Source organism: Podospora bellae-mahoneyi, chromosome 2 (assembly GCF_035222275.1).
Source record: "Podospora bellae-mahoneyi strain CBS 112042 chromosome 2, whole genome shotgun sequence".
In the NCBI taxonomy this organism is placed as follows: domain Eukaryota; kingdom Fungi; phylum Ascomycota; class Sordariomycetes; order Sordariales; family Podosporaceae; genus Podospora; species Podospora bellae-mahoneyi.
The window spans coordinates 3,326,575-3,340,010 of NC_085881.1; the positions used below are offsets into that span (position 1 = coordinate 3,326,575).

The 13,436-nt window shown below is 53.2% G+C and overlaps 7 protein-coding genes across 7 annotated transcripts; 4 read left to right on the forward strand and 3 right to left on the reverse strand.

Annotated features, from left to right (window-relative positions):
• Positions 1–588: 588 nt before the first annotated feature.
• ROT2 (glucosidase II) lies at positions 589–4,706 on the reverse strand. The gene is made up of 2 exons (XM_062876638.1): positions 3,985–4,706; positions 589–3,914 (listed from the first exon to the last, which is right to left on the reverse strand). The coding sequence occupies exons 1-2, from the start codon at positions 4,067–4,069 to the stop codon at positions 1,015–1,017; spliced, it is 2,985 nt and encodes a 994-aa protein (XP_062735245.1). The 5' UTR covers positions 4,070–4,706; the 3' UTR covers positions 589–1,014.
• On the forward strand, positions 4,298–5,944 carry ndk1 (nucleoside diphosphate kinase Ndk1). The gene is made up of 5 exons (XM_062876639.1): positions 4,298–5,007; positions 5,162–5,192; positions 5,250–5,293; positions 5,365–5,468; positions 5,533–5,944. The coding sequence occupies exons 1-5, from the start codon at positions 4,685–4,687 to the stop codon at positions 5,796–5,798; spliced, it is 768 nt and encodes a 255-aa protein (XP_062735246.1). The 5' UTR covers positions 4,298–4,684; the 3' UTR covers positions 5,799–5,944.
• Positions 5,945–6,154: 210 nt separating this feature from the next.
• Positions 6,155–6,763, forward strand: QC761_209025 (uncharacterized protein; the record flags this gene model as incomplete). Its single annotated transcript, XM_062876640.1, has 1 exon — positions 6,155–6,763. One exon carries the CDS (start codon positions 6,155–6,157, stop codon positions 6,761–6,763), a length of 609 nt encoding a protein of 202 aa, XP_062735247.1.
• Positions 6,764–6,825: 62 nt separating this feature from the next.
• Positions 6,826–7,323, reverse strand: QC761_209030 (uncharacterized protein; the record flags this gene model as incomplete). The annotated part of the gene is made up of 2 exons (XM_062876641.1): positions 7,057–7,323; positions 6,826–7,002 (listed from the first exon to the last, which is right to left on the reverse strand). The coding sequence occupies exons 1-2, from the start codon at positions 7,240–7,242 to the stop codon at positions 6,826–6,828; spliced, it is 363 nt and encodes a 120-aa protein (XP_062735248.1). The 5' UTR covers positions 7,243–7,323.
• An 803-nt stretch (positions 7,324–8,126) lies between these two features.
• Positions 8,127–10,175, forward strand: QC761_0041100 (uncharacterized protein; the record flags this gene model as incomplete). Its single annotated transcript, XM_062872359.1, has 4 exons — positions 8,127–8,231; positions 8,281–8,363; positions 8,416–8,504; positions 9,537–10,175. 4 exons carry the CDS (start codon positions 8,127–8,129, stop codon positions 9,620–9,622), a joined length of 363 nt encoding a protein of 120 aa, XP_062735249.1. The 3' UTR covers positions 9,623–10,175.
• A 110-nt stretch (positions 10,176–10,285) lies between these two features.
• Positions 10,286–10,909, forward strand: SMD3 (small nuclear ribonucleoprotein Sm D3; the record flags this gene model as incomplete). Its single annotated transcript, XM_062876642.1, has 2 exons — positions 10,286–10,537; positions 10,601–10,909. Exons 1-2 carry the CDS (start codon positions 10,490–10,492, stop codon positions 10,907–10,909), a joined length of 357 nt encoding a protein of 118 aa, XP_062735250.1. The 5' UTR covers positions 10,286–10,489.
• Positions 10,910–11,361: 452 nt separating this feature from the next.
• Positions 11,362–13,401, reverse strand: QC761_208750 (uncharacterized protein; the record flags this gene model as incomplete). The annotated part of the gene is made up of 1 exon (XM_062876614.1): positions 11,362–13,401. One exon carries the CDS (start codon positions 13,399–13,401, stop codon positions 11,362–11,364), a length of 2,040 nt encoding a protein of 679 aa, XP_062735251.1.
• Between the last annotated feature and the right edge of the window lie 35 nt (positions 13,402–13,436).

Below are 13,436 nucleotides of genomic sequence, written 5' to 3' on the forward strand. Positions count from 1 at the left end.
ACACACTGCCCGTTCTCTTTGTTCCATTGGTTATGGTAAAAGCTCGCTGGCAAAATCCTTCAACCCATCAATTGGCCCCTCCCAAGCCCATATTCTCCGATCCTTGGTAGTGCCGTTTTCTAAGTCGTAGCATGGTATCCAACGGCGCAGCAGGCACAAACGGCGTGGCACAACACTAGCAGTGCTCTTGATCAACGCTCTCACCCAGTAATCAATCAACCCTCGCTCTGTGCATGGCTCGGTAAAAAGCCGTGCTACAATCTCGTCCTGTCGGTCTTTTGCCAATACGAAGTCGTTTCGTTTTCTAGAAAGATTTTTTTTTTAAAATATATATATATATATATATATATATATATATATAAAGAAAAGGCGCGGAAAAGCAAGCCACTTTTTTCCAAATCAGTTTTCTAGTCTCTCCCTCCCCCCGTCACCCCAAAAATCGCGTGTGCTGCTGCATGTCTTGTGCGACCCGCGTAACGTGCAGGCTGCAGCTACGCGGCGCCCGTTGTATATACACGGGCTGTCTTCATGCAAGGTACCGTCTTTTCTAGCCGGCTTACCGCTCATGCCGCTCGTGTCAAACTTCGTATGTTCTTCCGTTCCCCGAGCTTCATTCGGTGAGGAAGGGTCCGGTGTACGGTGAGCTGAGAAGCCCCGATGATGACCACCGGCTAGAATATCCAAAGGCAAAAAGGGCCACGCCAACACATTGTACAAAACCACCCCCCGAGAAACCGAAAGGACGCGAGAAAGCCTCCGTTCCTCGCACAAGGTTCTCCCCTCTTCCTCCTCCTCCCCCAAAGGCTGTGCATGTGTAAGAGCATAAAACCTGTCTTTGTGATGCAAACAAATAAACACAACACAACACAACAGTCTCCTGTCGTACAACATCATGCAATGTATAAGCAAAGCTAGATAAAACAGCAGCATCAAAACAGTATCCACAAGTTCAGCTGATGCCAACGCTTTCTTTTTGTCTCGCAACACAACACAAATACCAAAGCCCTTCAGAGCTTAGAGCTCAACCTTCCAATCACTCCCAATGCTCGCACCCACCCTCTTGATAACCGCAAAGCTCGCCCTCCCGGCGGCCTTGTCAGCAGGAGTAAACTCCACCTTTGCCTTCCACGCCCCCTTCCCGCTCTCATCAACAACATCCACCTCGGTCTTCTTTCCCCACACCTTCTCCTCCGCCCCCACAACCACGATCTTGTCCACCCTCACCCCATTGTACTTCTTGAGCCACTCCCCTTGCTTGACGCTCTTGGTATCCCTGCCCTCCTTATCAACCGACGTGATGGTCTTGGCGGCGCCATCGTAAACAAACCTGCGGTTGATGTACTGCCCCTGTTCAAAGTCATAAGAGTCGCCGTCATCCACGTACAACTCGCCCTCCGCGTGCTTTCCGTCCTTGGGAATGGTCAACACCAAAGTGTAGTCATCCCACTTCTGGAGCTGCGAAGAGCGGCGGGGAATGTCACGGCGGGGGAAGATATGGCCACCACGCATCAGAAGGGGGAGCTTCTCCAGCGGAGCGGCAACCGTGACCGTCTTCCCGGCCCTGCCAGAGGCAACGACATTGTAAGTAAAGTAATCGTAGTAGACTTCGTTGTCAGGGACGAAGATGTCCTGAGTCTCCTTGTTCTCCTCGGTAACAGGCTTGACGAGAAGGCCGGTGTTGCCGACGAAGAATTGGTTGTCGATGGGGAAACCGGCCTCTTCGTCAGGGTGAGTGTAGTACAGCGGCTTGACGATGGGAGTGCCGTCGACGTGGGCTTGGTGGAAGGCAGTGTACCATGATGGCAAAAGGCTGTAACGAAGGCGGAGGGCACCAGCGATGATGGTGTTGTACGGCTCCCCCATGAGGTAAGGCTCGCGGCGGCGGGCATCAATGTGAGCATGGCCGCGGAAGAAGGGGTAGAAAGCACCGGCCTGGTACCAACGAGTCAAGAGCTGCTTGTCAGGGTTGCCGAAGAAGCCACCGACGTCAGCGCCGGAGAAGGGGAAGCCGGCGATGTTTTGGGACAAAATCATGGGGATGGATTCTTTGAGATGGCCCCACTCGGCAGTGTTGTCACCGGTCCACATGGCACCGATGCGCTGAGAGCCGGCAAAGAAGGCGCGGGTGAGGACAAATGGACGGCGGAGCTCGCCAGGCTTGCGGGTTTTGAGAGCATGGTGTGTGGCGTTGTGGAAGGTCATGCCGTTAAGGTTGTGGACATCACGATGCTCCCAGTTGCCATCATGAAGGTTGTCCTTGGGCATGGTCGTCTCGGGACCGTTAAAGACCGAAGGCTCATTCATGTCGTTCCAAATCCAGGTGTTCTCCATGGAGCCTTTGAACGAGGCATACTTGAAGAGGGTAGCCCACCACTCACGGGCGGCAGGCTTGAAAGCATCAATCCAGTGGGAGCTGCCTGGCCAGCACCAGCCCTCAAAAATGTTGCCATCCTTGTTCTTGACAGCCAAGTCCTTGGACTTGAGCTCGGCAACGACGGGGTAGTTGTCAGTGTTCTTGATATGAGGGTCGATGATAGTGACCAGCTGGCGACCGTGGCTCTCCAACTGCTTGCCCATGCCGATGGGGTCTCTGAAGCTATGCTCATCCCAGGTGAAGTACTTCTTATCATCCGTGTACTCAATATCGAGCCAAATGACATCATAGGGCATCTTGAACTTGTCCATCTTGCGGTCGACATCCTTGACATCCTCGTCCGAGACGTAGTTCCAGCGGCACTGATGGTAACCGAGGGCAAACTCCTGAGGCATGGTGGTGGTGCCGGTGAGCTCGCCATATTTGGCGGTAAGATCCTTGGGGGTTGGGCCAAGGAAAACAAAGACGTCCAGAAGACCACTTTCCGAGAACCAGTGAGTGTGGGTGCTGGTTTTGGAGCCAATACCAAGAGACAGGGGGTTCTTGGAGTCCTTGCCCTTGGTGATATCGACCCAGGTCTCGGCAGCATTGAGCCAGAAAACACCAACGCTGGAGCCCTTGCGGTGGGCCTGCATGAAAGGAATGGAGCCATAAAGCGTCATCGGGCTGTCAAGAATGTACTCGAAAACGTCGGCGTTGTACAGCCTGTAGGGCTCGCTGTAGCTGCCATCCCCGCCGCGAGTGGTCTTCAGTGACAGAGGGCCGGTGTGAGAAGGAATGCCGTAGACATGCTCGAAGCCCGAGAAGGTGATATCGAGGCCAACACTTTCGGGGCCACGAGGCTTCGAATCGGTGTTGCTGCCAAAGGACTCGTCCCACCAGGTGCTCTCGTCCTCGCCCTTGGGTTCCTCCTCATCCTCCTTCTTCTCTTCCTTGTCCTCCTGGTTCTGCTCGCCCTCGGGGGTGTCCTTGTTCTCAACCGCTGGCTTCTCAATCTTAGGCCTCCAGTGCTCCACGTTCAGCAGCCCCTGGTCATTGAACTTGATCTGGCTGACTCCATCGCGCTTAAAATCGATTCCAAAGGGAGCGAACTTGATGACGGCTTCGAAGTTGGAGGTAGGTCCGTACTTGACAGTGAGCTGTGACTTGTCTTCGAAATCCACCTTGGCTTCCTTGTCAAGTGTTAGCCCTCCAACAATAACCCATTTCTCGGCTTCATTGTATCGCTCCTTCCGGGCCTTGCTGTCATGGCGCAGTTCGATCTCGCCCTTTTGCCTCTTCTCCTCATCAATCGTAACTCGGGCGGTGCCGGATTCGAGGAAGGAAACGGTCAATGGAAGCCGGACGGTGTCGCCATTGTCGTTGATAGTCTTCAATACGACAGCTTGGTACTGTCCGTCTTTGAAGGACCCGGATTCGGGAAGGATAGAGTATGGAGACGACCACGAGTTGGTGGAGAGGACGTGGTCAGCAAGCGCTCGGTTTCGCGAGCAGAAGCCCGACTGGGCGCACTTTTTGAAATCATGTTCCTTGACGGCAACTGATTCAGAAAGAGGTTAATCACAATGTTCCAGAGAATCTAGACACCCAAGACCACCTCAATTCCCTACCTGCTGGTGTAATGACGCCGGAAAGTGTAGATATCAGCCCGAGATAAGCTGTCCACCTCCCGGACAGCGGGCCTGAGAGGTGCATGGCAGCGGCTAGCGACGCTCAAGGCGCTGTCGCAAGGCACTCTCGGTGTGCTGGAAAAACAAAAAGCAAACACGATAGAAAGGAGTGAGATGGCCTTCAAGCCCTCACTTTGTGCATCCGGTAATCCTCCGAAATGCAGCAAACAATAATAATAAAAAATGCGATCGCTTCTGCCCCAGGTTCGATGTTGGGATGTTTGGAGTTGGCAACTGCTTCAAAGCTCCCAATCTGGATTGGCCACCTTTCTCCTGGGACAGGGACCGGGCCCCTGCTGGCGCTCCGCCCATAGCCAACCCTGCTGCCAAGTGGCACATTGCCTGGCACCCTGGCCGTACCTAACCCTGAATGATGACTTTAGCCAGCGCTGGTGGACATTCTCGCCATTGGGCTCCAAGATATAGGCTGTACATCGTTGAAGACTTCAACAAGCCGGACGTGCTGTATTCTTTTCGTTATTGGAGACTGAACCTCGTCAATAACCATTGCTGTTTCGTTGGCTATCTTCCAGACCACCCCCTATCAACAAGCCACCTTCAAGCATCCCGACGATAGCTAGCTAGTTGCCCGACCGCCTCGAGCTCTCAGAAAGATCGGGTGCCTCTGATTCGACCCGTCATGCCGAGTACAGACACAGCTGTTCCGAGACGACAGCAGCAGCGAGATGGCGGCGGCGGTGGTTGGCTGGCGAGGTGTCGGGGCGTGTTTGGGAACGAGTCTCCTGCATTCTATGTCCTCCTAATGTGGGTCGTTGTGTTAACGGCTGTGGTCTTTTCTGACGGCTCCGACCCCACCTCGTCCCGAGCCTCCTCAGCTGTTCGGGCTCCAGCGGCTTCTAAACAAAATTCCTTTTTTCCCTCTTCCTCCTCTCCTCCTCCACCACTTCTTGTCAATTCTCCAGCAGACTCTCAAGAACCAGCCAAAATGTCCACCGAGCAGACGTAAGTCTTTTCCCTCCAGCTTTTGCCTCTTTCTGAGCACCCATCGCCCTGCTTTTTTCGCCTTGGCTTGCCCCTCGATTACCCCGCCATCCTTGTTCTCTCGTCCTGATTCTACCCCGCCATTTCGCATTCTCATGAACTGACGGTGAAACAGCTTCATTGCTATCAAGCCCGATGGCGTCCAGGTACGGGCGAGCACGGCACAGCTTGTCGACCATGTTTGATACTGATAATCGGTGTAGCGTGGCCTCGTTGGTCCCATCATCTCTCGCTTCGAGAACCGTGGGTACGTGAACTCCACCCCAAGCTTGAAGCTCTCTCCAGCTCTGGCCATCTGCTGACAAGCATCACACGCAGCTACAAGCTCGTTGCCCTGAAGCTCGTCACCCCCGGCGAGGAGCACCTCCAGAAGCACTACGAGGACCTCAAGGACAAGCCCTTCTTCCCTGGTCTCATCAAGTGTATGTGACACCTTGCGATGCCTACTGCTGCACCCCCAGCTGCTGACCGCTACCCCTCCAACAGACATGTCCTCCGGCCCCATTGCCGCCATGGTCTGGGAGGGCCGTGACGCCGTCAAGACCGGCCGTGTCCTCCTCGGTGCCACCAACCCCCTTGCCTCCGCTCCTGGCACCATCCGCGGTGACTTCGCTATCGATGTCGGCCGCAACGTCTGCCACGGCTCCGACTCTGTCGAGAACGCCAAGAAGGAGATTGCCCTCTGGTTCAAGCCTGAGGAGCTCAACAGCTACAAGGCTGCTGCCTTTGACTGGGTCTACGAGAAGGCCTAACTAAGCAGTTCGTTTCTGAGATAGAAACTGCTGCTTGCCCGTATCTGCGGCAAGGGCAATTTGACTGGTCCTCTTGATTATATGTAGCGCGTTAGAGCTCTAGAAAATTAGAGACCGATTTGAGTTGTTCATATGTTTTGCCAATGCTTGTGTCTTGTCTCTGAATTGTTGAGCGTTGTCTTTCGAGAATGGTGACAATCAACCCTAACCCTTTGCCTCTGGCGGCTTGGTAGCTTGGGGATTATCACAAGCTCTCTTTTCTATAACCAGCCTACAAATCGCACTTTTCAACAACCAACCACCGAACCAGGACAGTCAACCTCTCAACTCTAACCAATTCCCCCTTGGCCGTAACGATGCGCCCCCCACCACTTTTTCAATCCCTCCTCCGGCAGCCCCGCCGCCCAATCCAACTCGGAGGAGTCGCACGACCTCGAAACAGCAGCACCTTTCCCCCACCTCCACCACCGCAGTCGTCAGCCAAACTCTCCCGCGCAGAAAAGATTCTGTCCAGACTGCCACGCCCCTTGCAAAAATACACCACCTCGTTGCGGTCCGCGCCCACTACGCACGTGGTCGCGTTTTTGATACTGCATGAGATTACTGCCATTGTGCCTTTGGTTGGGCTGGTTGGGGTGTTTCACTATGGGAATTGGCTGCCGGTGGGGTGGTTAGGGGAAAGTGAGACTGTTAAGGAGGGGGTGGGGATTTTCGAGAGGTATGCTAGGAGGAAGGGGTGGTTAGATGAGGGGGAGGGGGGATCGGAGGGGGATGAAGGGGAAAAGGGGGGGATAATGGAGCATTGGAGGGAGAATGGGAGGTATAAGCTGGTGATGGAGGTTGGTGTGGCGTGGGCGGTTTGCAAGTTTTTGTTGCCGGTAAGGATTGGGGTTAGTTTGTGGGGGACGCCTTGGTTGGCCAGGGGGATTGGGAGGTGGGGGGGGGTTTTCAAGAGGGGGGGTTGAGGGAGGATGGGTTGGGATGTTGTTTGCTTTTAGACGGTCACACGGGTGGGCAAGGTGAAGGGTTAGGTAAAGTCCATTGCTTTTCTCCACCAGGTGGCTATGCCGCGGGATTCCATGGCTGAGGCAAAGTCGTTGATTGCGGAGAGTTCAAAGAGGCCGGTGGGTTCTTGGGATTGGTTTTCGGGGGATAGGGTAAGGGATGGTTTGGAGGCTAGGTGGAAGTCTTTGTAGCGGAGTCTCTTGGGTATTGATGAGTTGGTGGGTTAGAAGAGAAGGGGAATAAGGGGGCTTACCTGGACAGTTCCCACCCAGGACTTCACACCTTGTTCGCTGCCCTTGCAGTACATGATGCCTGGGCAACCACCGCTTCGGAGGAGAGCATAGACCTCGAACTCACGAGCTGCTTTGCGGAGGTGGGCAACCTTTTTGCGGGAGGTGATGTGGTGAGTTCGGATCAAGGCATGGTAAAACGGGGTCATTATCTTGACCTGATATCATCCACCTGATCTCGTGAGGAGTAATTGTTGAAAGGGTTGCCCTGGTCGTGAAGGTTGAAGGTGGACAGTGCTTGAATGATACCAGTGCTAGTTCATACGGTCTTTGGGTGAGCAAGTGAATATAGACATACAGTACGAACTACGTCATACCAACTCTCTCACACGGTTCTCTTTCACGTCTTCACGTGCCCACGTGTCGCATGCCAAGCCATTCATCCGATTGTACAACCAACGCGACTCGTGCCTATCCTCCCTCTGTTCGAGTTGTGACAGAAGTGAATTAGGACAGACAATTGGAGCCTGCCAGGGCTGAGCAACCTGCTCTCAATCCTTCTGCTTCTGCCTACTTGAGGGAGAACTTCAAGGATATAGCTCCAGCGACTCGACGACTGGCGTGTTTACTAGCAAATAAACAAACAACTGATTCGATACATGTCATTCCGCCTTCACTTCAGCATGATACTCACCACCTCTTACCTATAAATGTATACATTCTTTGTTACCGGGCATTTTGAAGGTACAGGACGACAGCGCTGTTGCCGGGGCTATCCTGAATAAACAGAGGAGGGAATGGACAGTAACTGGGAGAAATGAGCTGGCGCAGCATCTCAAGCTGAGGTTGGGAGTCAAGATTGGCAGGCAGATGTGGATCAAAGGGAGGAGTATAAAGCACTGCTTGGACATAGTGCACGGGAGGATTAGTTGTGAGGAGAAAGCTGGATGGCGAATACTGCCAGATTTACATTGACCTCAGCAAGGGGAAGGATTGCACACAGATCTTCTCGAAGAGCGGAAAAGACTCCACGCGGGATGGCTCTAAGCTGCATGAGTAAGTTGTCGTTTTGTAGAGTTCAACATGGGCTAACATGAACGACAGTGCCATCGGGGATTCCCTACAAATAGGCCAGCCCACATGCTCTATCACAAAGGGGTGCATCTTGGAAGGGGAACTTGCCGTTTACAGTGGCAAGGTAGGTTTGCTTCCGTGCTTACACACACGTCATTACTAACATTTCGCAGGAACATAGAATTCTCAACTTTCAGGAGATCAGAAAGCACATTTTCAGATCTGGGATCTTCATTGGAACTGCACAGGATTCACAGTATGCTTCTCACCGACCTCCTCTTTGTCGGGGTTTGTGCTGACATTTGTAGGGCACATTCCTGGGAACACCTCATGATTGTCCACTATGACGTCCGCATGTTTGACGACACATCATTACTTTCAGTCAAAATTCAGAGAGGTTCCAAAAGCTCAAGGAAATCATTACGATCATCCCAAGCCACTCGGCCCTGGTCAAACGGATTCTTATCGACTATGACAGGCGTAAAGCCAAATCGGACCTCCGCTGTGCTTTTGCCCAGTGTATCACGGCCAAGGGAGAAGGGCTTGTCCTCTAGTCAGATGACCCCTACTTCGACTTTGACAGCATGCGAAGACCCTATAAATGCTGTGCCATCAAGCTAAAGAAGGAATACATCGGCAACTTTGGAGACATTGGGGCCTTTGCAATAGATGGTGCCCGGTATGACGCTGCAAAAGCCAGAACCTACAACATTCCTCACCTCAAGTGGGCACACTTCTATGTGGGTTGCTTGGAAAAACAGGGAGGAGGTTGGACGGTTTAGCAAAAAGCCAAAGTTTGTGGTGACCAACGTGGTTGAACTCGATACAACATAACTGGCCACGATGGTGGCTTATGCCAACCCGGAATGCGTATCGGTGGACAACAACTGTCCCATTGACTTGCGGACCGAGCCAGGCATCGATGAGGGGCGACGACCGGTTTTTATTTTCCCCCCACTACCCGCGTGGTCCTCCGCTGTTTTTCTTTTGACAAAGAGGGGAACACTGGTTCTGGAGCCCAAGGTTTCCTGTCGCCACCAAAGTACACTGGGACAGAACCTTCCACGACACAATCTCTTTTCAACAGCTGCAGAAATTAGCGGAAGAGGCCAGGAACATGACAACCTCTGAGGACACTCAAGAGATTCTCACTTGGATCGCCAACCTTCAAGGAATCAAGTCTTCGAGCCAGTCTACCGCAACCACCTCTCAGCTGTCCTTGGTACCGTCTCGGAACACCATGTCCCCTGGCACCCGGGGTGATGTCTCGCCTCGAGTTGACCGCCGCGTCCCAATCGGCGCTGCCACTTTGAGCACCCCCTTGTCTTTGTCAGCCTCATAGACTGCAGGCCGTCCACAGGGGTATGATAGTGCAGCAGGTAAGAACATGAACCATAGTCGAAATGATTGGTTTTCTAACAGTGTTCAGACGAAGGCATCGACCGCGACCGCGACCGTGATGTACTCTCCGAGGACGCTCACGACGACAATACTCTGCGAAATCGGACACGATAAATTGAGGCCTCATGCGGGCTATCGTCCTTTTCAGTCCTGCTGTGTCCTTGCACAGCCAACTTTCCGTATGTTGGAGATTTACTCAGAAGCCATGGAATCCATGAGCCTCTCATAGATACCAATAGCTGGAAGGAGAAACGGTTCGCCTCGACGAAAAGACTGGCGTTGGTTGAGCCCCGGCGACGTGAGGCTACTCAGGCCTTTTTTGACGTCATTACATCGCTCGAGTTGAGGAAACGAGGCTTGGATGAGCATGAGTATATCCCATCTTTGATTGGAGGGTGTTGGAGAGGTTGAAGACGGAGGAGCCTAAGAAGGGGATGGAGGCGAGGGAGAAGGATGAGAGGTTTGCTGTTGCTATATTATGGAGAAGGGGAGGTTTGGGGAGATTTGGGACTGGTTTTTGCAGGGGTTTGTTTGAGTGTTTGTTTTTGGGGGATGCATCAGGGGCATGGACATACCCAGGAGGCATGGATAGATGATGATTTTTGTCGAATACGGGTTGCATGATGGCCAATGGAGATTACAACGGCGGATTGCCTGAGTTAAAGCAGCTTTTATGCATATATCTGTGTTGCATTGAACTGTGTGCCGTTAAAAAGTCAAACTGCCCGTGGGTGAGGCTGAAAGTGGAAGCCCACCCTCAAGCATTAAAGTGGGTCCAGCTCGGCAAGGCTGAAATTCTGGGAAATTCAACAAGCTCCACCGCGCCAACTGCGACGCTTGCTTGTTCAACGCGACAAGCTTCCCATTGACGACAATTCACCACCACCACCGATATTCGCGACGACCAAATCTGACTATTTCCACCTCTGCCTGTCGCGCACTTACTATCAAATCGAACCAAAAGCCATATCAAAACCAAAAATGACCTCCACAATCGGCATCCCCATCAAACTCCTCAACGAGGCCCAAGTCAGTTTCTTCCCCTCCCTCCCCCCCTCCCAATCAATCATGCTAATCTGTCTGTTTGGATAGGGCCACATCGTAACACTGGAAATAACCTCCGGCCAAACCTACCGCGGCAAGCTCATCGAGGCAGAGGACAACATGAACGTCCAGCTCAAGGACATCACCGTCACGGCCCGCGACGGCCGCGTCTCCCACCTCGAGCAGGTCTACATCCGGGGATCTCACGTCCGGTTCTTCATCGTGCCCGACATGCTCCGCAACGCGCCCATGTTCAGGAGCAGGAACGTCAGGGGGAGGGGTGTCGGGTTGGCGAGGGGGAGGGCGACGGTTAGTAGGGCTAGGGCGAGCGGGGGGCCGCCTAGGGGGGGGAGGTAAAAACTGGGAACGTGATGGGAAGAAGAGATATGGAAGGGGAGAAAGATTCGCGTGTGGCTGGGTTTATGGATGGATTGTTTGGTTTGGCGTTTAGGGACTTTTTTAAAACATGGACAGCGAAGACTGAAAATGAAAGATGTTATGGCTAAGATTTATTCTGGGCCCAAAAACACCAAAAAAAAAAATTAAAAAAAATAAATAAAAAAATTAAATAAAAAAATAAAGAAACCAAAAGGACAAACGTCACATGGTCCATGTCTTGGGCAGCGTGTAATTAATGGCCAATTTGAACCCAAATTTCAACTCGACCTTTTCACTACTGTCGAGCAGACATCAGACAAACATATCATACAGCAGTACTATATACATCTCATTTTAGCGTCCCTCCAGGTATTAACCCTCTTTAGCCAGGCAATCCTCTGCCCCTCACCCTCAATCTCATCCCCGATCTTTCACAACCTCCTCAAAACCTCGTCCGCCTCCTCCAACACCTCCCTCACCCTCTCCCCCCTCCCCCCTCCCACCCCTTCCGTCTTCACCCCCCTATACAAAACATCCCCCGCCCCCCTCGCCACCTGCCCCTCCACCCTCTTCACCGCCTTCCTCCCCTCTTCCCTTACCTCCTCCTCCCAATACCCCCTCGCCTCATCCCACCTCTTCTGCATCCTCTTCAACGCCACCACCAACCCCAACGCAGCAATAGCACCACTCTCATACGCCCCAAACCCACTAAAGTACATCAACCCAGCCAGCACCGAGCTCAACCCCGTCAAGCTAGCCGATTGGACGACCAGCTTCTGCGCCAACGCCTGCAAGGCAGGGACCGTAGTCTCAAGCAGATACTGTCTCGTGGACGTGATTTGAACAGGCCATTTCCCATGGTGTTCCATCTCAACCGCAGTCGGCCCCGGTGTCGAGACCAGCTTCTCTTCCGGGTCGACAGGATAGCTTATCGCGGGGCTGATGGTGGGAAATGAAGCAGCGACTTTACCAGCTAGGTAGACCACTTCCTGCTCTGCCCTCGGTAAAAAATAAGACGTCACCAGCTCCGACGTGTTGAGCGTGACATCATCCGCTCTCCAAAACAGTTTCCACCAACTAAGGCTGCGCCAGAGGTGGTTGGAAAAAGCAGAGTCAAGCCGACTCTGCAGTTCCTCGTGGGCCGACTGCGCCCAAGAGACAATCTCCTGGTCGAGGCGCCTGATAGTTGCTTCGATTTCGACGAGATTAGCCTGGTTATGCTGGGAGAGTTGCTGTTGTCTTTCTTGCTGTTCAAGGCCCTCTTTAGCTCGGGAAAGAATAGACCCGATGAGGTGCTGGACTGGGGGCTTGATCTTGTCGGTTGCTTCCGTGTTGGCTCTGAGCCAGTCGCGGATCTGCTTGACGTTGCCTTCTGTCCAGAGCTCGCTGAAGACTTCTGCTCTGCCGGCGCGGAGGGCGTCAAGGCCTTCGATGGCGGCGAAGGAGTCGACTGTGAAGAAGGGGAGGCTGCTGTTGGGGTCGAGGAGGCCGTGGGGTTGTGATGGGGAATAGGCGTAGTTTTGTGATTGAATTTCGAGCTCTTCCTTGACCGCGGTCCCGGATTTGAGGTTTACTGCGGTTTTGATCACAGAGGAAGGGTTGGACTTGGCGAGTTCGAGAGCGTTGAGCGCGCCTCTGAGACCATTACCTACTAATAACGTCATGTGTACTGCTGAGGGGACCAGAGTTGTTTGCGGTGTAGATATCACTGCGGTGGGCTTGGTTGTTTGTACGCCAGGTACAAGAAGCTCTGCCTCCAACTCCTCTGCGGTTTTGGTTGCTTGCGGCCTGAACTTTGCCAACAACAGCTCGAGGTTATTCCGGCCCAGCGTTGGTGAGTAGGCCGTGATCTCTGGAAATATTGTCGGCACTTGGGTGTCCGGTGCTGCTGTCCCCTTCTCAGATGCCTTTACCCGCACGATCAAAGGTTCCTCTGCCAAATTGTGGCGTTCCAGCTGTGTCTCCCATGCCGCCTGTTCTCCAAGCTCGTCGGCGAGGGCAGCCCGTAATAAACTCTTTGAAGCCTCTGTGTTCTCGAATCCATTCTCTCTAGCCGGGTTGAGTACCGCAACACGTATTGACTCTTGTCCTGGTGGCTCGGACAAATTGCGCAAGGCGAGGTTCAAACGTTCGCTCTTGACGTATTCGGGGATCTGTATTTGAAGCTCTCGAAGCAGACGAGCTAGTTTCGCGCGGGGTGGTTCAACCGCTTGCTGTTCTTGCATTTGTGTCACAGACGGTATCAAGGTCTCGGTCGTATGGAAACTGCGTGCGCCGCCGGCCAGCAATCTGGTATTCTGTTCTCGCAATGGCAATGGTCGTCGTCTCGTAGTAGTAGTGAGGGGTCGTGTAGACAAGGAACAAAACAGGCATATCGACGACGTCCTCGTTCTCCCCCAGGAGAATAAGCCCTGGTTCTTCCCCGCTATCCCTCCCCCCAGCGCCCGTTTAAGCGCCAATGTCGGCGGCATGGCAAATTGTCGTCGCCAGAATTTCGTAGGTGATG